Here is a 22118-nt window from a genome sequence, read left to right as displayed (position 1 = left end):
GGAGGTATGCATTTTCAGATGTATGTACCGTTTGCCTGATGGGAAAGGGGAAGTCAGTGAGTGACCAGGGTGAGACTGGTTCTTGATTATGCTGGTGGTCTTGCCAAGGCAGCATGGCTTAGATTAAGTCAATGGAAGGGAGGTTGGTCTGTGTGACGGTCTGGGCTACATCCACAACTCTCGGTAATTTCTTGAGGTCTTGGTAGGAACTGTTTCCAAATCATGCTGTGATACATCCTGATAAAATGCTTTATCTTGTTGGGATAACAAATTATTTAAATAGGATCAAAGCATCAGGTAGGTTAGAATATAATTCAGGCTGCTAATTATAATTTAAAACAAATTAATATTGTTTACAACTCTTTATCACATTTATGATCTCTTTCATTTTGTTAACTGAAGTGTATCGGTCCATAGCAATGTATGGCCAACCCCTGAAGTTAAACCTACAAATATCATTAGCTTGGGCTTTATAAAACAACTGAAGAAATTATGTGATTTTATCATCATTAATGAATCATTGCAATTTGGAAGAATTCTCATGGATGCTCTGTAAAAAGATATATTAGTTCGACTGCGACCTGGTTGGTACAACAATATGTACCCCATTCTTCAATAAATTTCATTGTTTATATTATTGAAAAATAATAATTAACAATGTAATTCTGTCAATTTAATTACATTAATACTATTATTAACAAAGAATGCATTGGTATAATCACTTTATTTACCAAAGAGTATGCCAAAACATAATTTTTACATCAATGTAAATGTAAATTTCACTTAATGGAAAATAAAATACCTTCTTGCAATGACAGTGTATTTTCCTGAATTTCATGAGTACTCAGCTTTTCAGACAAATAAAGCTGCCGAATTCTCCCTGAAGCATTAGCACTAGACAAACTTCCAATTGAAGAACGATCTGACACAAAGTTTCTGTCTCTAAGGCACACAAATAGAAATACATTTACAAATGCATTGTATACAGCAACTCAAATGCAATCTGACAGAAACAGTTCTATCTATCTAATTTACTAAATTAATGCTAGATATATTAACAGGTTTTTGAACCGAGCAATTATAGAGGAATATGGAATTATTCTGCAGGTTTGTGGCATTAGAATAGATCGGCATGGTGGTCATCATTATTGTTTCTGTTTCTATGTCGTACAACTCATCGACTCCGTGATCTACAGTAAATCCATATTTTGTTTTACCAAATACTATTTTCTCTACTTTCATAGGACTGAACAAACAGCTTGTAATAAATATAAAAAATATATGAATTTCTTTAATAGATGGCCTGCAACTAATTTAATATTACATACCAACCAGCAGTACACACAAATTACACTCTTATCATCTCACACATTAATCTGTTCCAAACTTATTTCATTTTCTGAAATGTTGATATGTGGCATGTTTAAAGTATGCCAACCTTTTTGTCGATCTAGGTCAATCCCATTTAAATGAGATTACATAAAAATCAAAATGGAACATGTTGTATCCTCATTTGAATGATAGTTGTCAAGTTAATAATATCCTCCAATCCCATTCTTATCATAATCATCTTAATAAAAGGTAGCGCAATGGGCTTTCATTCTTTAAAATGCCAAAATATTTTGCAACAGCCATTTTACATGAAGAAGGTAATTTATTCCGAATAAACTCTGAATTCCCCAGAGCTAATTGCATAAGTATTCTCAGTTCAGGAAATGTACTATTAATTTCAAAAGTTAAAATGAAAATTAAAGTTTGAAATCTACTTATTTTTTAAATATCCTCGCACGTCTTTATTAAAATCCAATATCATACTTTAAGTATTCTTGATTGCTCGATATTTTTCCTGCATAAAGATCACAAAACTTTTCTCTTTCAACTACTACTAAAATATGGTGATTCATTCTATTATAACATCTGCGAGTCTTCATGACAAGTAACCAATGCAAAAAGATACAATTAATGGTGCTTTTCAATATTTTAAGCTCACCCTTGGAGAATGTGCAGGAGTTGCTGGATGCCCCCCCACAAACGAATCTCAGTGCTGGTATCTGGATCCTCACAGAGCTGAACCAAAATCCAAACAACACTCCACAGCAATTTGAGGTGGTCAGAATGCAACAGGCTGAGCATAATAGGAATTCCTTCGTAAATCTTAATCTGTTCTCTCACTTGAGAGTCTGCACAGAGTAGACGAAGCAGCTCAGCAGTCATTCTGTAAATACCATTAGTGTTAAAGAAAGCAATCGATCAAAAACAAGCAGGACAGAGGCAAAACTGTCCACTGTAGCTGATACCATCCCTTTTTTTTAGTATTCACAAAGACAATCCCAATACCTAAAACAAAAATCACATCCTGTTTTCATCACAAATTTGAAAATATTGGATTTTGTAAATAGAAAGCACACAGTCTTTTCCCCATCGAATCACCAGAATGACATGAGTTTGCGACAGTTTCAAATTAAATTTGGTATTCTTTATCATGCATTACAATTTTTAATTGTTGTTGGGTTATTAATATAACACATTCAGTCTGATATAAGAACATTACATAACATGATAAATTATAAAATTATGTCATAAAATAATAAGGGTGGACAAAAATGCTGGAGAAACTCAGCGGGTGAGGCAGCATCTATGGAGCGAAGGAAACCCTTCTTCAGTCTGAAGAAGGGTTTCAACCCGAAACGTTGCCTATTTCCTTCGCTCCATAGATGCTGCATCACCCGCTGAGTTTCTCCAGCATTTTGTCTACCCTCGATTTTCCAGCATCTGCAGTTCCTTCTTAATCATAAAATAATAATATGTTTTAATACATTCTAAAGTCATTATTGTAAGCTTGCACTTTCCTCACTTAAAACAGTTAATATGTTAGTGGCATATTTCCAAATAAATACTAATCTGAAATAAAATATAAAACATGCTGGAAGCACTCAACAGGTCGTCTGTGAAAAGAGAAACAGAAATAATGTCTCAGATAAAAGACACTTCGCAAGAACATGATTAAAAATTCAAACAATGCTTTGTCCTGCATGTAAGTAATTTAGCACTTCAAAACGTAACTGCTTCTCATATCACCATTAAGTTTGAATTAGATAAAAACTCAACTTACCTTTTGGATAACAAGTCATATTCTTGTAAAATTGCCAACAGGTTTTCTACAATCGTAAGTTCCCCAATCTTCACTCTGCACTCAGGACTTAGAAAATGGCAAATTTTAGCATCTTGTTCAGTTACAAATCACAACATAATGCTATATTTTTTGCTGAAATTACCTACCTTTCCGCTAAGCTGGTCAGAGCAAGAAGAGCACCCAACAATACATTATTGTCCTTGGCAGCCAGTAACTTTACTAGAGTCTGAAGAAAACATCTCAAATTAAAATGTCAGTGTATGTGTCTGACATAATAAAAACGTTTTATTTCATTTCATGTATCACAACTTAATCTGTGGTGCATTTGCCTGAAAACTGACTGTTATTTGATGCTTTTTTCCCCTCGTTTCAACAATTACATAAAACACGTTTTTTTTCACTGTTATCGAAGGTTAATTAGTCACAGTGTCAGGGGAAAAAAGTTCCATCAAATATTTAACGAGTGATCAGGTCTTTCCTCTCTTTTATCTTAATTGGATTTTAATCTCAGAAGCTTTGGAGTCAAACAGCATGGAAATTGGCCCTTTGTGCATTTACCCTATCTATTCCCCTCATGATCATATGCACCTTTATAAAATTGCCCCTCATCCTCCTGCGCTCCAGGGAATAAAGTACTAATCTGCCTAACCTCACCCGATAGCTCAGTATTTCAAGTCCTGATAATATCTTTGTAAATCTTCTCTGCATATTACTTCAATACTTTTCAGTTTTCACAGCTTTACACAGCAACTGCTCTGCCCAAGATCACAAAAAATTGCAGAGTTGTGAATGCAGCCCAGTCCATTATGCAAATAATCTTCCTCCTATCAACATTTATGTCACACTGCTTCAGGAAAGCAGCCACTATAATCAAGGACCACTCACATTCTCGTCATTCTCTCTTCTCTCCTCTCCTGATGGGCAAAAGATACAAAAGCTTGAAAGCACGTCTCACCAGATTCAAGAACAGCTACTTCCTGGTGTTATGTCTCAAGAATGGACCTCTTGATGCTAGGGATAAATTCTCAATCTTCCAATCTACCTTCCAATCTACCTCCAATTGTCAAAGCCGAGACATCACCGGGCCGCCGTGAAGAAGGGTGCAAGGGTGCGCTGCGGGGTTCGGCAGTGGTCAGAATGGGTCGGCGCGTTATAACATGCCATTGTTCCTCTCTCCCTTCTCTCTCTCCTCTCTCCCTTCTCTCTTTCTCTCCCTCTGTTAACTCTCTCTCTCCCTTCTCTATGTCTCTCTCCTCTCTCTCCCCCCCCTCTCTCTCCCTCCCTCTCTCTCTCTCTCTCTCCCTCTCTCTCTCTCTCTCTCTTCTTCTCTCTCTCTCTCTTCTCTCTCTCTCTCTCTCTCCCCCACTCTCTCTCTCTCCCCTCTCTCTCTCTCTCTCTCCACCTCTCTCTCGCTCTCCCTTCTCTCTCGCTCTCCCTTCTCTCTCTCTCCCTCCTCTCTCTCTCTCTCCCCCCTTCTCTCTGCCCCTCTCTCTCTCTCTCCCTGCCCCTTCTCTCTGTATCTACAATTTCTATCTGGCCCTTCTCTCTCTCTCTCTGCCCTATGTCTCTGCCCTATCTCTCTCTCTCTCTCTGCATGAGAGTTGGCAGCCCTGCTAATGTCTTAGGTCCAAAAGAGGATAGAAAGAAAATACTTAAATGGTCTATGTAAGAAGATTTTAATAAGCTCCTCTACATTTAAGGTATATTGACACATTAGAGGCAAAATGCATCTTCAATATACAGGTCTCTCCCCACAACTGAAAACAATTGCACTTGTCATATATCATCCATTCTGCAGGTATGTAGTTATAATCAAATTTTTTCTTCTTAGTTAATCCTATATGATATTTTCTGTAACTTCAGATGTCAACAGCAGGTCCAGAATACTCGTCGACAAGATCTCCTCCACCAAGCTCCGGAGTACTTGTCAACCAACTACCGTCTTTGTTCTGAACACTGAACCTGACCAGTTTTCCAACAAGCAGACCAATAACAGGCTAAATTGGAATGCGGTTCCAATGCTCTTTGACATCCCTAACTCGCCGAAAGGTCTGTTTTCCCAACGCAGGTTACTCAAGAGGAAGAATGAGAACCGTTACCCACACAAAATTGTGCAAATGGCAATTTATTTATTATTGTATATCTCTCGAGCACAAAAATGATGCGAATTGTGTAAATATTACCATGAATGACAGATATATAAAGTGTTTTCCTTGTTTATGAAGTTCAATTTAGAATAATTTGAAATTGTGGGGATTGGTGCAATATACTGCTGACCCACAAGTGTGTCGTTATGAGACATTCACATTTTAAAAAAAGAGAGAGGGAGGGTGAGGGTGAGGGTGAGGGGGAGTGGGAGAAACAATTTAGAGGAAATCACAAGAAAGAAACTAAATAAATATATATGTATGTGTGTGTGTATACACATTTCTATATCACATATTTTGGATGGATGCAGTATTCCACTACATGATCATGTGAATGAAGTGGAAATGGTGTTTGCAATTTTATTGTTCCATGTGGTATTCATAAATATAGAAAGGAATAAGAAATACTTGCACTTACTGTGCCAACCAGGTCACTGGTGGACACCACGCGACAACCGTTACACAAAATGTATTTGTGTATTCTGATGCCATATTCAGAAACTTGCCATCAATGTGTTATCTTTTCTTATATTTGTTGTTGATACTATGTTAGTCGTGAACCTAATAAAGTGCTTGTCAACTTTATTTAAGGAATTTGAAATTTAACCCCATATGTCATATTTTTGTGTGGATTCATATATATGATTATATTTATAATGGGGGGGGGGGGGAAATAGACAGAAACAGATAGATTAAGCAGGGGGAAAACATTTAAAAATAAAATTAACTAAAATATGTGACGTGATAGATGAGTCATATCACACACTGTTCCCCTACAACGCTGATTACACTGCGAGAGGCATAACGGAAGTCGCGTTTTGCGTTCAAAGATGGCGGCCATGACGCTCCATTACGTACTGCACTTCAGATTATTGGATTACGTAGGAGTGGAGTATCTTGCTCTATCATCTTTGGCAATCGGTACAGTACAGGGCAGCATGGTGGCGCAGTGGAGAGTTACTGCTTTACAGCTCCAGAGACCCAGGTTCAATCCTGACTACAGGTGCTATCTGTATGGAGTTTAGACGTTCTCCCTGTGATTGTGTGGTTTTCACTCGATGCTCCAGTTTACTCACACACTCTAAAGACATGCAGGTTTGTAGGTTAATTGGCTTTGGTAAAGATTGGAAATTGTCCGTAGGGTAGTGTTAGTGTCGTGAATCACTGGTTGGCGTGGGCCTGGTGGGCCGAAGGACCTGTTTCTACGCTGAATCTCTAAACTAAACTAAATCAGATTAAGGAAAACTATACATTTTAGTGGTGCATATCACAAATATTGTTTAGGCCAGTAAATTACTGAATAAAGTTTGCAGGAACAATGTAAATCAGATACCTTGTATGCTCCACTTGATATTATCCTTTCTCTTTGTTCCACAACAGCTGCCAGTTTTTGAAAAATATCTGAAATAAAAGTCAAATAAAATAAAATGTCAAAATCCATATATACTGAAATAATGATGAAATTCTGTACTACAATGATAATTTAATAATAAGCAAAATATGTTTTGTAGGTTCAAAGAAGGAGACAATTTGTTATAAAACGATGAATTTCAAATACGTAAGTGAAATTCTCTTATCATGAAACAGTAAGTGTCATGATAAAGTAAGCGTCTTAATGGTCGAATGCACAGATATAAAATACAAATATTCATAACTGGGAAAAGGTCATAGTAATAACTGGGAAATAATATCTATGTGAGGAATCCATTCACCAACATTTGATGTGATTTAGCAGGATGGCAATTGCATTCAATGTTTTTGAAATTGCTAGAATAATACAATGATGGTTTTTCCTCAACCTCCCCTTTCCAAACAGCATTTAATTTGGAAGGTAATCTGATGAAAATCATCTTATACTCATTTCTACCACAAAGTGGCCAATTGGTATGTGTTTTGCTTGCAAAATAACTTCACCTCGCAAGGTTTTTTTCAATTATACTTTCTGCATTTGAATTTATGAATTTTCATTAACCACTTTGTGATATGACATGGGATAGCTATGCAGTATAATCATCTCCCCTTGACTTTCAATGGAATTCAAATAACTAGATCCCCAAGATCAAAAACCTGGGATCATCAGTGACTACAAAATCAACTGGACTACCCATATAAATATGGCTACATGAGCAAATCAAATTTAGGATACCGTTCGGCATGATTCAACTAATTTGTTACAATCGCTACTGCCATTTAGAAGGTACGCATCAAGAATATGATTTGACTTTTTAAGTCCAGTTCCAACAGTACTTCAAGAACTGTAATATTATTCAGTACAAAATAGCCCATTTGACTGGCACATCTAGTACAGCCGGAGTATAGAGTGAACCTTTTAAATCATGCACAGCAGCCACAAGTTCACAAATCTCTCAGACCTGAGGTCTTTATCACTGTAAGGAAAAAAGCAAGCAGCACATAAAGACATCATTAATTTCAAGAAACCTACCATTCTTACTTAGAAATATATTCACGATCCTTTATTATTCTTTGGCTACAATTTTGAAATAACCTATCAAAGTTCCCTATCCCTATCCCTGATACCTTATCAATACCCAACCCTATCACCATGCCCGCATAAATATCCGTTAGGTGGCCACACACGATGGCGCAGCGGTAAAGTTGCTGCTTACAGCAAATGCAGCGCCAGAGATCCGGGTTCGACCCCAACTGCGTGTGCTGTCTGTACGGAGTTTGTGTGTTTCCCCCCGTGACCAGCGTGGGTTTTCTCCGAGATCTTCGGTTACTCCCACACTCCAAAGACGTACAGGTTTGTAGGTTAATTGACTTGATAAATATAAAAATTACCTCTAGTGGCTGTAAGATAGTGTTAATGCAGGGATCGATGGTCGGCGCAGACCCAGTGAGTCGAAGGGCCTGTTTCCGTACTATCTCTAAACTAAACTAAAAAAATTACCTGTATCACATTGAATGCAGTAGTTGACAACTGATCACAGTGTCTCAAAGCAATCAGTTTTGGAATCAAAGTTCTGCCATTGCTAGTGACATACAATGCCAGAAAATAAAATAAATCTTGCATTTCTAAAACACTTTCAATTGTTGAATTCCTTGAAACGTTTATTGCATTATCATAATATATTTATAGCATATATAATGGCCATTTACATTTTTCTCAACACAATTTTGCCACATCCAACCTCAATAATATCTCTTATTGAAGCTCAGGTCTCCCTACATGGAAATATTTTCCTGTTAACTGCCCTACAAATACGTCTGGGTTTTTAGAAACATAGAAACATAGAAAATAGGTGCAGGAGTAGGCCATTCGGCCCTTCGAGCCTGCACCACCATTCAATATGATCATAGCTGATCATCCAACTCAGTATTCTGTACCTGCCTTCTCTCCATACCCCCTGATCCCTTAAGCCACAAGGGCCACATCTAACTCCCTCTTAAAGATAGCCAATGAACTGGCCTCAACTACCTTCTGTGGCAGAGATTCACCACTCTATGTATTATTTTCTCATCTCGGTCCTAAAAGACTTCCCTCTTATCCTTAAACTGTGACCCCTAGTTCTGGACTTCCCCAACATCGGGAATAATCTTCCTGCATCTAGCCTGTCCAACCCCTTAAGAATTTTGTAAGTTTCTATAAGATCCCCCCTCAATCTTCTGAATTCTAGCGTGTACAAGCCGAGTCTATCCTGTCTTTCTTCATATGAAAGTCCTGCCATCCCAGGAATCAGTCTGGTGAACCTTCTCTGTACTCCCTCTATGGCAAGAATGTCTTTCCTCAGATTAGGAGATCAAAACTGTACGCAATACTCCAGGTGTGGTCTCACCAAGACCCTGTACAGCTGCAGTAGAACCTCCCTGCTCTTATACTCAAATCATTTTGCTATGAATGCTGACATACCATTTGCTTTCTTCACTGCTTGCAGTACCTGCATGCCTACTTTCAATGACTGGTGTACCATGACACCCAGGACTCGTTGCATCTCCCCTTTTCCTAATCAGCCACCATTCAGATAACATTCTACTTTCATGTTTTTGCCACCAAAGTGGGTACCTCACATTTAACCACATTATACTGCATCTGCCATGCATTTGCCCACTCACCCAACCTACCCAAGTCACCTTGCAGCCTCCTAGCATCCTCCTCACAGCTAACACTGCCCCCCAGCTTCGTGTCATCCGCAAACTTGGAGATGTTGCATTCAATTCCCTCATCCAGATCATTAATATATATTGTAAATAGCTGGGGTCCCAGCACTGAGCCTTGCGGTACCCCACTAGTCACTGCCTGCCATTCTGAAAAGGACCCGTTTACTCCTACTCTTTGCTTCCTGTCTGCCAGCCAGTTCTCTATCCACATCAATACTGAACCCCCAATACCATGTGCTTTAAGTTTGTATACTAATCTCTTATGTGGGACCGCGTCGAAAGCCTTCTGAAAGTCCAGATATAACACATCCACTGTTCTCCCTTACACACTCTACTAGTTACATCCTAGAAAAATTCTATAAGTTTCGTAAGACATGATTTACCTTTCATAAATCCATGCTGAATTTGTCCAATGAATTCACCACTTTCCAAATGTGCTGCTATCCCATCTTTAATAACTGACTCCAGAATTTTCCCCACCACCGATGTTAGACTAACTAGTCTGTAATTCCCCGTTTTCTCTCTCCCTCCCTTTTTAAAAAGTGGGGTTACATTAGCTACCCTCCAGTCCTCAGGAACTACTCCAGAATCTAAAGAGTTTTGAAAAATGATCACTAATGCATCCACTATTTCTGCGGCTACTTCCTTAAGTACTCTGGGATGCAACTTATCTGGCCCTGGGGATTTATCGGCCTTTAATCCATTCAATTTACCTAACACCACTTCCCGGCTAACCTGGATTTCACTCAGTTCCTCCATCTCATTTAACCCCCCGTCCCTTGCTATTTCCGGCAGATTATTTATGTCTTCCTTAGTGAAGACAGAACCAAAGTAGTTATTCAATTGGTCTGCTATGTCCTTGTTCCCCATGATCAATTCGCCTGTTTCTGACTGCAAGGGACCTACATTTATTTTAACTAATCTTTTCCTCTTCACATATCTATAAAACCTTTTGCAGTCAGTTTTTATGTTCCCTGCCAGTTTTCCTTCATAATCTATTTTCCCTTTCCTAATTAAGCCTTTTGACCTCCTCTGCTGGACTCTGCATTTCTCCCAGTCCTCTGGTAGGCTGCTTGTTCTGGCTAATTTTTTACGCTTCATCTTTTGTTTTGATACTATCCCTGATTTCCCTTGTTATCCACGGATGCACTACCTTCCCTGATTTATTCTTTTGCCAAACTGGGATGAACACTTGTTGTAGTTCATCCATGCAGTTTTTAAATGCCTTCCATTGCATATCCACCGTCAACCCTTTAAGAATCATTTGCCAGTCTATCTTGGCCAATTCACGTCTCATACCCTCAAAGTCACCTTTCTTTAAGTTCAGGACCCTTGTTTCTGAATTAACAATGTCACTCTCCATCGTAATGAAGAACTCAACCATATTATGGTCACTCTTGCCCAAGGGGCCACGCACAACAAGACTGCTAACTAACCCTTCCTCATTACTCAATACCCAGTCTAGAATAGCCTGCTCTCTCTTGGTTCATCTACATGTTGGTTTAGAAAACTATCCCGCATACATTCCAAGAAATCCTCTTCCTCAGCACCCCTGCCAATTTGATTCACCCAATCTATATGTAGATTGAAGTCACCCATTATAATTGTTTTACCTTTGTTGCACGCGTTTCTAATTTCCTGTTTGATGCCATCCCCAACTCCACTACTACTGTTAGGTGGCCGGTACACCACTCCCACTAGCGTTTTCTGCCCCTTAGTGTTTCGCAGCTCTACCCATATCGATTCCACATCCTCCAAGCTAATGTCCTTCCTTTCTATTGCGTTAATCTCCTCTCTAACCAGCAATGCTACCCCGCCTCCTTTTCCTTTCTGTTTATCCCTCCTGAATATTGAATATCCCTGGATGTTCAGCTCCCAGCCATGGTCACCCTGGAGCCATGTCTCCGTGATCCCAACTATTACATATTCATTAATAACTATCTGCACATTCAACTCATCCACCTTGTCTAGACTTAGATCATTACGTCATCTCTTAGACTTTTCTTTTATAAAGAAGAAGCATTATTGAGTGTTTTTCTGACAGTCAAACAACCTCCCAATTCTAGTTTATTAAATCTTCCTTGCTGCCTCAAAATAAATTATACAGCTATTTATAATTTATATTAGTGACAGATAAAGGAACTAACTATAAATTATTCATGTTTGATGGTACAAAGACAGTGGAAAAATACATTCTGAGAAGAGCACAAAATGTGCTCAAACAGTTGAGGTATTCCACTTGGTTAGAAAGAATAGAAAGTCATATTGAAGTGGTGTGAGGCTAATTGACGTTGATGATCAGAGATCTGAGTTTCTTGGTACAAAAAGCATGGAACGGCAACAGGCTCATAACCAACATATTATTTTGAATTGCAATCACTTGTTACAATTGGAAATGGAATAGTCAGTGACTGCAGCAAATTCCCAAATACCAATGTGATGAATGCACATTTCATTAAAGATTATAGAGCGGAGCAAGATGCGCCACACAGCGAAAAAAGCGTAGAATTACATGTATGATAGTTGACGCCATTTTATCGGGCTGCCCCCACGCTGTCATGGCGTCCACATCTACAGCTCACTGTTCTGTATAAATTGCGCCAATCGCCGATGTGGACGACTGACCTGTCTTTCTTCAGGTTCCCCAACAACAAAGAAAAGTGAGGAAATATTATTGTTTTCTGTCTATATTATTCTGCCCTGAAAATGTTATTTTCTGTTCCCCTATCAACACTCATTGGGAAACTAGGTTTGTTGGTACATTAGAAAATTACTAGATTTTTGAAAATAGATCTATACTTAACACAATAATAAAGTCATCAATTTTTGTTCTTCTGTACATTTTTGTTTTTGTTCTTGTAAGGCAAGACTCTCCAAAATATGGTCCAAAGGACACATCAGGCCCATCACGAGATTTTAAGCTCTGATTCAAGAAACACACAAATTGACTAATTAAGGCATTGACTGTTCTATTATTTAGGTGTAGTTAAATAGAACTTACAAGTCACAGAGACTAATCTGTCAATGACAAACTGTTGACCTCCATATCCAAGGTAGCCTTGTGCCACAGTTTCCATGTACTGCACATAAACCAAAAGAGATTGAATGATTTAAAACATTTGAGAAACACCAATGCATGCATAAATTTCAAATGTAATGTCACTTATTTTGAAGACATACCTGTGCCAAGCTCTCAACCCCTCCAAGTTCAATGAAAATTTTCTGAAAGAAAAATATCAAAGTTTGCAAGTTTATGCGATTATACCAAAGATACAGAACACACAATGATTAATCATGCCATGCATGGTGTAACAATGACATCCCTTGGTCAAACAGTAATAGCTGTTAGATTATACTATAGTTTAAGTACTGGATTGTAAACATGGCCATATCATCCAGTTTGTTGGATTGACTACTATCTCATCTGCAATATGATTTCCATAAACCTGACCCCAAAACATCAGTGTCAACAAAGATTGTCAATAACACATTGCTGCAAGATCAACGCTGAAGCTCTTTAGACCCACACAAAGGAAGATCTTCTCAGATAGTGTCTCAAAGACAATCTGTTCACTCCTCATTTACAGGGTCCAAAAAGTATCGTCTGTCATAATTGGTGCCAGAGATTAAAAGGGACTATATGTTTTTAAGCCAAGAAGCAGGTTTGATGAGAATGACAAGGTACTCAAAGAGCTAATTAATTGCAAAGGTAAGGCATTCCCAGATTGGAACTCTACATTTTAATGGCAAAATAAACTGCTTTACAGCCACCTGACGGAAGAAATCCAACAGAAAACCGATAGTCACATGAAACTCAGAAACTCTCAGACAGACATGACATGCATTGGTTTTTGAACACTGTTCAAATGCCAAAGAACCCATCCCATTGAGTTGTAAGGCCTGGGTGAACCCTCCAGGAACAGAGAGATAGCCATCACCTACTGGAAGGAAAACTTTGAAGACCTCCTCAACCATGACTCTGATGTTGATGTGAGTACCTTTGATTCCATCCCACAGTAACTGCCACTTCTGACTGACATTGTCCAAATTCAATCTAAAAAGAACTAGGTCTCAGGAACAGATGGTACTCTCACTGAAATCCTAAAACTTAGCAGTGACCAGCTTCCGCCACAAACCACTACGTTGTCTACATATTGGAGATGGATGTATCGGTATCCTCTCAAAGGCCAACATCGACAATCTGGAAGCCTTATTTACTTTCAGTTAGCCGTTAGGCCAATCATGTCATTCAGATGCCCAACATCAAACTCCCAATTCAGACACTCTATTCCATCACTGTCATGATAAGAGTTTACAAGGTGGACAGTGGAAAAGGTTTGAGGCTGTACCCAAAACCTCCTTGAAGAAGTGCAGCTTCTCTAATTATTCCTAGGAATCTCTAGCCCAAGGGGAAAAAGGGACGCCCAGGACAGTATACAAATTAAAGCGAAGAAGTACAACGTAGCAAAGATGAGCGGGAAGCAAGAGGATTGGGTAATGTTTAAAGACAACAGGATATAACCAAAAAGCCAATACGGGGTGAAAAGATGAGGTACGAAGGTAAGCTAGCCAAGAACATAAAGCAGGACAGTAAAAATTTCTTTAGGTATGTGAAGAGGAAAAAAATAGTTAAGACCAGTTGGACCCTTGAAGACTGAAAAAGGTGAATGTATTAGATTAGATTAGATTAGATTAGATTCCTTTATTTGTCATTCAGACCTTTCGGTCTGAACGAAATTTCGTTGCCTGCAGTCATACATATAATAATAATAACAAAACACACAATAAACACAAATTAACAGCCACCACAGTGAGTTCACCAGGCACCTCCTCATTGTGATGGAGGCAAAAGTCTTAAAGTCTCTGTCTCTTCCCTCCTTATTCTCCCTCTGCACTGAGGCGATCCAGGCCTCCGATGTTGTTACCCCACCGGGCGATGGTAAGTCAGTCCCGCGGCTCAACCGAGCTCAGCGAACGGGCCGGTTCAAGCTCCGCGGCCCGGGATGGTCGAAACTGCCGAAGATGCCGCCCTCCATTCCAGCGGACGCAGCTGTTGCCGCGAGAGCTCCGTAAAAACAGGTCACCAACCTGTGACCTGCGACCTCCCGACGATGTCGTCCACTGGCCCGCGGCCGAGCCCTGGATTCAGGTCGCCGCCGCCGGAACGCCGCCTCAGCCACCGGAACGCCGCCTCAGCCCCGAGTCAGGCCGCAGCCTCCGGAACACCGCCTCAGCCTCGAGTCGGGCCACAGCCACCGGAGCACCGCCTCAGCCTCAAGTCGGGCCGCAGCCACCGGAACGCCGCCTCAGCCACCAGAACGCCACCTCAGCCCCGAGTCGGGCCACAGCGGCCAGAACGCCGCCACAGCATTGCGTTGGTAAGTCCTGGCTGGCTCTGCTTCCGGAGCCTCGAGATCAGTCGCAGTTGGAGGCTGCCAGCTCCGCCATTAGGCCTCAGTGCAGACGGAGGCAGAGAAGGAGGATACGACAAAAAGAGTCGCATTCCCCCGAAGGAAGAGACAAAAAAACATGTTTTACCCCCCCCACACATAACACAACCTAATAAACTAAAATTTAACTAAAACAAGACAAAAAAAAGTAAAAACAGACGGACTGCAGGCGAGCCGCAACTGTTCAACAGCGCCGCCACTTCCGGAGAAGTATGGGGAACAAGGAAATAGCAGATGGGTTGAACAGGTGCTTTGGATCTGTTTTCACCAAGGAGGACACAAACAATCTTCCTGATATAGTAGTGGCCAGAGGATCTGGGGTGACAGAGGAACTGAAGGAAATCCACATGAGGCAGGAAATGGTGTTGGATAGACCGATGGGACTGAAGGCTGATAAATCACCAGGGCTTGATGGTCTGCATCCCAGGATACTTAAGGAAGTGGCTATAGATATTACGGATGCATTGGTGATAATTTTCCAATGTTCTATAGACTCAGGATCAGTTCCTGTGGATTGGAGGATAGCTAATGTTATCCCACTCTTTAAGAAAGGCGGGAGATAGAAAACAGGGAATTATAGACCAGTTAGCCTGACATTGGTGGTGGGGAAGGTGCTGGAGTCAATTATAAAAGATGAGATAGCCGCACATTTGGATAGCAGTAACAGGATCGGTCCGAGTCAGCATGGATTTACGAAGGGGAAATCATGCTTGACTAATCTTCTGGCATTTTTTGAAGATGTAACTAGAAAAATGGACATGGATGGATGTCAGTGGATGTAGTGTACCTGGACTTTCAGAAAGCATTTGATAAGGTCCCACATAGGAGATTAGTGGGCAAAATGAGGGCACATGCTATTGGGGGTAGAGTGCTGACATGGATAGAGAAGTGGTTAGCAGACAGGAAACAAAGAGTAGGGATTAATGAATCCCTTTCAGAATGGCAGGCAGTGACTAGTGGGGTACCGCAAGGCTCGGTGCTGGGACTGCAGCTATTTACAATATACATCAATGATTTGGATAAAGGGATTCAAAGTAACATTAGCAAATTTGTAGATGACACAAAGCTGGGTGGCAGTGTGAACTGTGAGGAAGGATGCTATGAGAATGCAGGGTGACTTGGACAGGTTGGGGGAGTGGGCAGATGCATGGCAGATTAGGTTTAATGCGGATAAATATGAGGTTATCCACTTTGGTAGCAAAAACATGAAGGCAGATTATTATCTAAATGGCATCAAGTTGGGAAAAGGGGAAGTATAACGGGATCTGGGGGTCCTTGTACATCAGTCTATGAAAGTAAGCATGCAGGTACAACAGGCAGTGAAGAATGCGAATGGCATATTGGCCTTTATAACAAGAGGAATCGAATATAGGAGCAAAGAGGTCATTCTGCAGTTGTACAGAGACCACGCCTGGACCACACCTGGAGTATTGTGTGCAGTTTTGGTCCCCTAATTTGAGGAAGGACATTCTTGCTATTGAGGGAGTGCAGCGTAGGTTTACAAGGTTAATTCCCGGGATGGCAGGACTGACATGTGCTGAGAGAATGGAGCAGCCGGGCTTTAGATTCTGGAGTTTAGAAGGATGAGAGGATATCTCATTGAAACATATAAGATTGTTAAGGGCTTGGACACACTAGAGGCAGGAAACATATTCCCGATGTTGGGGGAGTCCGGAACCATAGGCCACAGTTTAAGAATAAGGAATAAGCCATTTAGAACGGTGATGAGAAAACACTTTTTCTCACAGTGGTGAGTCTGTGGAATTCTCTGCCTCAGAGGGCGGTGGAGGCAGGTTCTCTGGATGCTTTCAAGAGAGAGCTAGATAGGGCTCTTAAAAATAGCATTCAGGTGATATGGGGAGAAGGCAGGAATGGGGTACTGATTGGGTATGATCAGCCATGATCACATTGAACGGTGCTGGCTCAAAGGGCCAAATGACCTACTCCTGCACCTATTGTCTAAAATTGCTAAAAGTGGATAGGGAGCATGAGATGGTATTGGAAACCAAAGTATGTGCAATAGAGCACAAATAAATGCTTTGTGAGCAAAGCAAGGAGAGAACCACCCCACAAACTATCCAGCCATCTGCCCTGTCAGGCACCCCCTTCCTATTCCTTCTATAGAAGAGACTACAGCTCTCACAGTGGCCTCATTAGCCATCTCAAAACCCTCGAAAACAGCCTAAAAATCATCTTTGATCCCAACAGATTGCCCAATTAAAAGTTTATGAATGGGACTTTGAAAACGGATATGGAAATTCAATGGACTAGTTTGCAGAATGCAATGGATCAGCATAAGACAATACAAGTTAGTCAATTCATCTCTACTAATTGTCCTCAGGATATTTTATTGAGCTTGCCATCAATTATATAGATTTATCAAGGAGTCTGTTCTGATTCTTTTCCATTAAAAAAATTGGCGTTCTCATTTAGTAAATATTAAATATTCACTAAGAATGAAATAAATCAAATAAATTTAATCAGAGCAAAGATCTATTCACAGGACAGTTTTCAATAAAAAGCAAGCAGCCAAATCATGATACAGCATTGTACAGGTATCCTGTCAATGAAATAATTGGCCATTAAGTGGCCAATAAACAATACATTCCACAGACTGAGTAGGTAACAAATATGATTTCCATCAAATTATATATGATCTTACATAATGGGAACAGATCATGTAAAATATTCATTAGTCACATAAATTATCTACACAATACTCAGATTAAGCAAAAGGTAACATTACTTATTTACACACCTGGTAAAATGGATCCCTCATTATTAAGCGCAGACAAATTAACACACGGAGAAAATTAGCAGGTGGAACTCGATCTACCCATTCTCTGTAATGAAAAGATACTATGGTTTATTTAAATACAATTGTAGGTTTTACATTAACATAGCCCTGAAAGCAATGTCTATTTATATATTTCTCAGAAAATGTAACATACATCTGTCTGAATGCATCCAAATATTGCCAATGAATTGGTAAGGGCATTTCTAACATGGAATTCCAACACAGATTCTCACAGTTTAGAGTTAAGAGTTTTTTATTGCCATATGTCCCAAAACAGAACAATTAAATTCTTACTTGCTGGTTGTAGGGAAGAAGCTGCTCCTGAACCTGGACACTACAGTTTCAGGCTCCTATGCCTTCTTCTCAATGGCAGGAATGAAATGAGAGTGTGGCCTGGGTGGTGTGTGTCTCTGATGATGCTGGCTACCTTTTTGAGGCAGCAACTCTTGCAGATCCCTTTGAATGCGGGGAGGTCAATACCTGTGATTGACCTGTAGTTCACCACTTTTTGCCATTTTCTTCATTCCTGGGCGTTCGAGTTGCTGAACCAGGCCGTAATGCAACCAGTCAATATGCTGTCTGCTGTGCACCTATAGAAGTTCAAGACAGTATTCATTGATATACCTAATCTCCTCAATCTTCTCAAGAAGTAGTGGCATTGTTGAGCTTTCTTTACGATTGCTTCAATATGCTGGTCCAGGACAGATCTTCAGAGATATGCATGCCGAGGAATTTGAAGCTTTTAACTTCCCCACCGCCTTCCCCTTGATGACGACAGGTTCGTGGATCCTCATCCTTCCTCTTAAACAATTAGTTCCTTGTTCTTACTGACGAGAGCAATTTGTTGTTCTGACACCATTTGGTCAGTTGATTGATCTGCCGCCTATACCCCGATTCATCGTCATTTACAATTCGTCCAACAACAGTGGTGTCGTCGGCAAGCGTGAAGATGGAGTTGGAACGATGCCCGGTTACACAATCGTGAGTATAGAGTGAGCTCAGCAGGGGGCTGAGCTTGCAGCCTTGAGGTGCTCCTGTGCTGATGGTTATCGAGGGAGAAGTGTTGCTGCCAATCTCTTATTTCAGAAGGCTTTCGACAAGGTCCCACATAAGAGATTAGTATACAAACTTAAAGCACACGGTATTGGGGGTTTAGTATTGATGTGGATAGAAAACTGGCTGGCAGACAGGAAGCAAAGAGTAGGAGTAAATGGGACCTTTTCACAATGGCAGATACTGACTAGTGGGGTACCGCAAGGCTCAGTGCTGGGACCCCAGCTATTTACAATATATATTAATGATTTGGACGAGGGAATTGAATGCAACATCTCCAAGTTTGCGGATGACACAACGCTGGGGGGCAGTTCTTGGTTCTTGGTTTCTTGGTCCTCCAAAATATTCCAAATGGAATTTAAACTGGAGGTGGTGAAGGGGCTTAAGCCAGAAAGGGTTATTGGGAAGAAAGAGCTACTTTAAATTTAGTTGCATCTGGTTGGGTAACTATAGTTGGGTGGAGATTATTCCATACTTTAATTGTGCGGGGGAAGAACGAATTGCTGTATACATCTGTCTTTGTAGCTGAGATCACAAATTGGATCGAATGCCCTCGTCTGCTCCTAATTGGTTTGGCTTTGGTGTAGGTCTTGTAGTCTATGTTGAGCTGACCATTTAACATTTTGTAAAAACAGTGTTAGCTGTGAGGGGGATGCTAGGAGGCTGCAAGGTAACTTGGATAGGCTGGGTGAGTGGGCAAATGCATGGCAGATGCAGTATAATGTGGATAAATGTGCGGTTACCCACTTTGGTGGCAAAAACAGGAAGGTAGACTATTATCTGAATGGTGGCCAATTAGGAAAGGGGGAGATGCAACGAGACCTGGGTGTCATGGTACACCAGTCATTGAAAGTAGGCATGCAGGTGTAGCAGGCAGTGAAGAAAATGAATGGTATGTTAGCATTCATAGCAAAAGGATTTGAGTATAGGAGCAGGGAGGTTCTACTGCAGTTGTACAGGGCCTTGGTGAGACCACACCTGGAGTATTGCGTACAGTTTTGATCTCCTAATCTGAGGAAAGACATTCTTGCCATAGAGGGAGTACAGAGAAGGTTCACCAGACTGATTCCTGGGATGTCAGGACTTTCATATGAAGAAAGACTGGATAGACTCGGCTTGTACTCGCTAGAATTTAGAAGATTGAGGGGGGATCTTATAGAAACTTACAAAATTCTTAAGGAGTTGGACAGGCTAGATGCAGGAAGATTGTTCCCGATGATGGGGAAGTCCAGAACAAGGGGTCATAGTTTAAGGATAAGGGGGAAATCGTTTAGGACCGAGATGAGGAAAACATTTTTCACACAGAGAATGGTGAATCTCTGGAATTCACTGCCACAGAAGGTAGTTGAGGCCAGTCCATTGGCTATATTTAAGAGGCAATTAGATGTGGCCCTTGTGGCTAAAGGGATCAGGGGGTATGGAGAGAAGGCAGGTACAGGATACTGAGTTGGATGATCAGCCCTGATCATATTGACTGGCGGTGCAGGCTCGAAGGGCCGAATGGCCTACTCCTGCACCTGTTTTCTATGTTTCTATGTTTCATACATATTGTGGTCTGTTGATGAGGAAGTAAAGAATCTAGTTACAGAGGGATGGGCAGAGACCTAGTTCTGTGAGCTTGGTAACTTGCTCGGAAAGGATGATGGTGAACAACAGCCTGGCGTATATGTTTTGATTGTCCAAGTGGTCCAGCGTAGAATAGAGAGCCAGTTCCATCTCATCCTCCCTTGACCTGTGGTGACAGTAGGCAAATTGTAGCAGGTCCAGGTTCTTGTTGAGGTAAGTGTTGACATGTGCCATAACTAAACTGTCAAAGCACTTCATCACCATGGACGTTAGTGCCACTGGTCAGTAATCTTGAGGCACATCACCTTACTCTTCTTGGGCCTAAATAAAGTGTATTATTGATGTCCTTTTAAAGTAGGTGGCCACCTCAGATTTCCATAATGAGAGGTTGAAGATGTCTGCAAAAACTCCAGCCAGTTGGTCTGCACAGGTTTCAAGAATAGATTTTAAGGTTTTAAGCATTTTGTAACAAATGTACTACAAATTTCCAACATTATCTCCATATTGAAGAGTTGAAGGTTTTGTTAAGCTAAATTTTGAAAAAATTGCTAACAAATATAATGGGAAGAAAGGGCAGGTGCTTTGCAAACTTTTTAATAATTGTAATTAGAAAAGTTTCAAAATTCAGCTTTCAAAATTCACTGTGGGAGACTTTACTGTGAGCTACTAGATAGTTAATAGAAATGGACAGAACAATTCACATATGATAAAAATAAGGAAATAATGAAGGTAGCCACCAGTAAAAAAATAGGAGCATGAGAATTGTTTCTGTTTCATATGTCTGGAACAAAATAGGTGAATGAATAACATGAGAGAAGTTGGAACAAGTAGCACTTAAAAGCTAATTAGCAGAAGTCAGGGAGCAGATTCTTATTCATTAAAAGACCATTATGACAGTAGGTATCACATTTAGAAAATGAAGATCCTCCCATCTGATCATTCAAATCTTTTAATCAACCTAAACATGTTAAATAGGAATAATAACATTAATCGTTAGTCAACAGGATTGAAGCCAAATTATGAACCCTCTCCTCACAACTTAAATAGTGTAATTTTCTATTGAAATCATCAAATTGTGAGAGTAGAATCAGTTAAAAGTCACGCTTGCTCTCTTAATTAATCAGTAAATAAATTGTTACAATTATTATTTTTTTAACCATAATGTGCCATATTCATATTTTGCCAGAATAGATTTTGCCAGATGTCCGTCATCCTACAATTGCTTGGGATAATGTACCTCCTCTGACACCTTACTTCAACTTGTATTGGACATTGCCTAAGTATATGCTAAGAAAACTCTTCCTTCAACTGTTGATTACATCTCATTCTGTTTTAAAGAAAAAGCTTTGCAATGCTGTGTCAGATTATGCTAGATTTTGCCTGGCATATGAAGTGCCACGTGGTTTCCACACACGCAGGGTGGCCTCTCTGGGTAAGTGAAAAAAATGATCAGAGTAGTGGTATTTCACCGGCAGCTCCAGAGGACCTCCACTTATTCTACACCCATCATGTCTCTTCACAGTGCCAGCCTAAAGTCAAGCTCAACAGAGTTTTCATTTGCTGATATTGCCAAGCCTTTTACTTTGGCTGTGGTTTTGTTTGATAGTAGGTAACATTTCACCGGATTCATTCTTACCTGCATGTGAGTCTCTGCTTCACCAGTGCAGTGAAAATTTCCAGAAACAGTTTGTGGTGGGGATGACAACTAAATTTTCTTTCATTCTTATAATTTACACTGTAAATGAATAGAAAAAAGGAAAATGTTGGATAAAGAACATGCTATGATATACAACATTTTTCCAGCTCTTATAAATATGCAATTTTTGTACTTTAATTTGCTATTACCACTTTTA

General features: G+C 40.2%; 1 protein-coding gene across 2 annotated transcripts in view; it reads right to left on the bottom strand.

Annotated features, from left to right (window-relative positions):
* Positions 1 to 22118, bottom strand: part of nek10 (NIMA-related kinase 10) — a 155405-nt gene that overhangs the window by 90109 nt on the left and 43178 nt on the right. For both annotated transcript variants that reach the window (XM_055660470.1, XM_055660464.1), the window contains exons 5-13: positions 21902 to 22000; positions 17608 to 17692; positions 12580 to 12621; positions 12401 to 12479; positions 6614 to 6681; positions 3280 to 3359; positions 3113 to 3199; positions 1991 to 2215; positions 803 to 942 (exon numbers count right to left, since the gene is read on the bottom strand). In XM_055660470.1, the coding sequence (XP_055516445.1) occupies positions 803 to 942; positions 1991 to 2215; positions 3113 to 3199; positions 3280 to 3359; positions 6614 to 6681; positions 12401 to 12479; positions 12580 to 12621; positions 17608 to 17692; positions 21902 to 22000 (905 nt within the window). The remainder of the gene's footprint in view (positions 1 to 802; positions 943 to 1990; positions 2216 to 3112; positions 3200 to 3279; positions 3360 to 6613; positions 6682 to 12400; positions 12480 to 12579; positions 12622 to 17607; positions 17693 to 21901; positions 22001 to 22118) is intronic.

This window comes from Leucoraja erinacea, chromosome 2 (assembly GCF_028641065.1).
Source record: "Leucoraja erinacea ecotype New England chromosome 2, Leri_hhj_1, whole genome shotgun sequence".
Lineage (NCBI taxonomy): Eukaryota > Metazoa > Chordata > Chondrichthyes > Rajiformes > Rajidae > Leucoraja > Leucoraja erinaceus.
The sequence above is the reverse complement of the archived record's forward strand: the minus strand, read 5'-3'. Positions and strand labels throughout refer to the sequence as shown.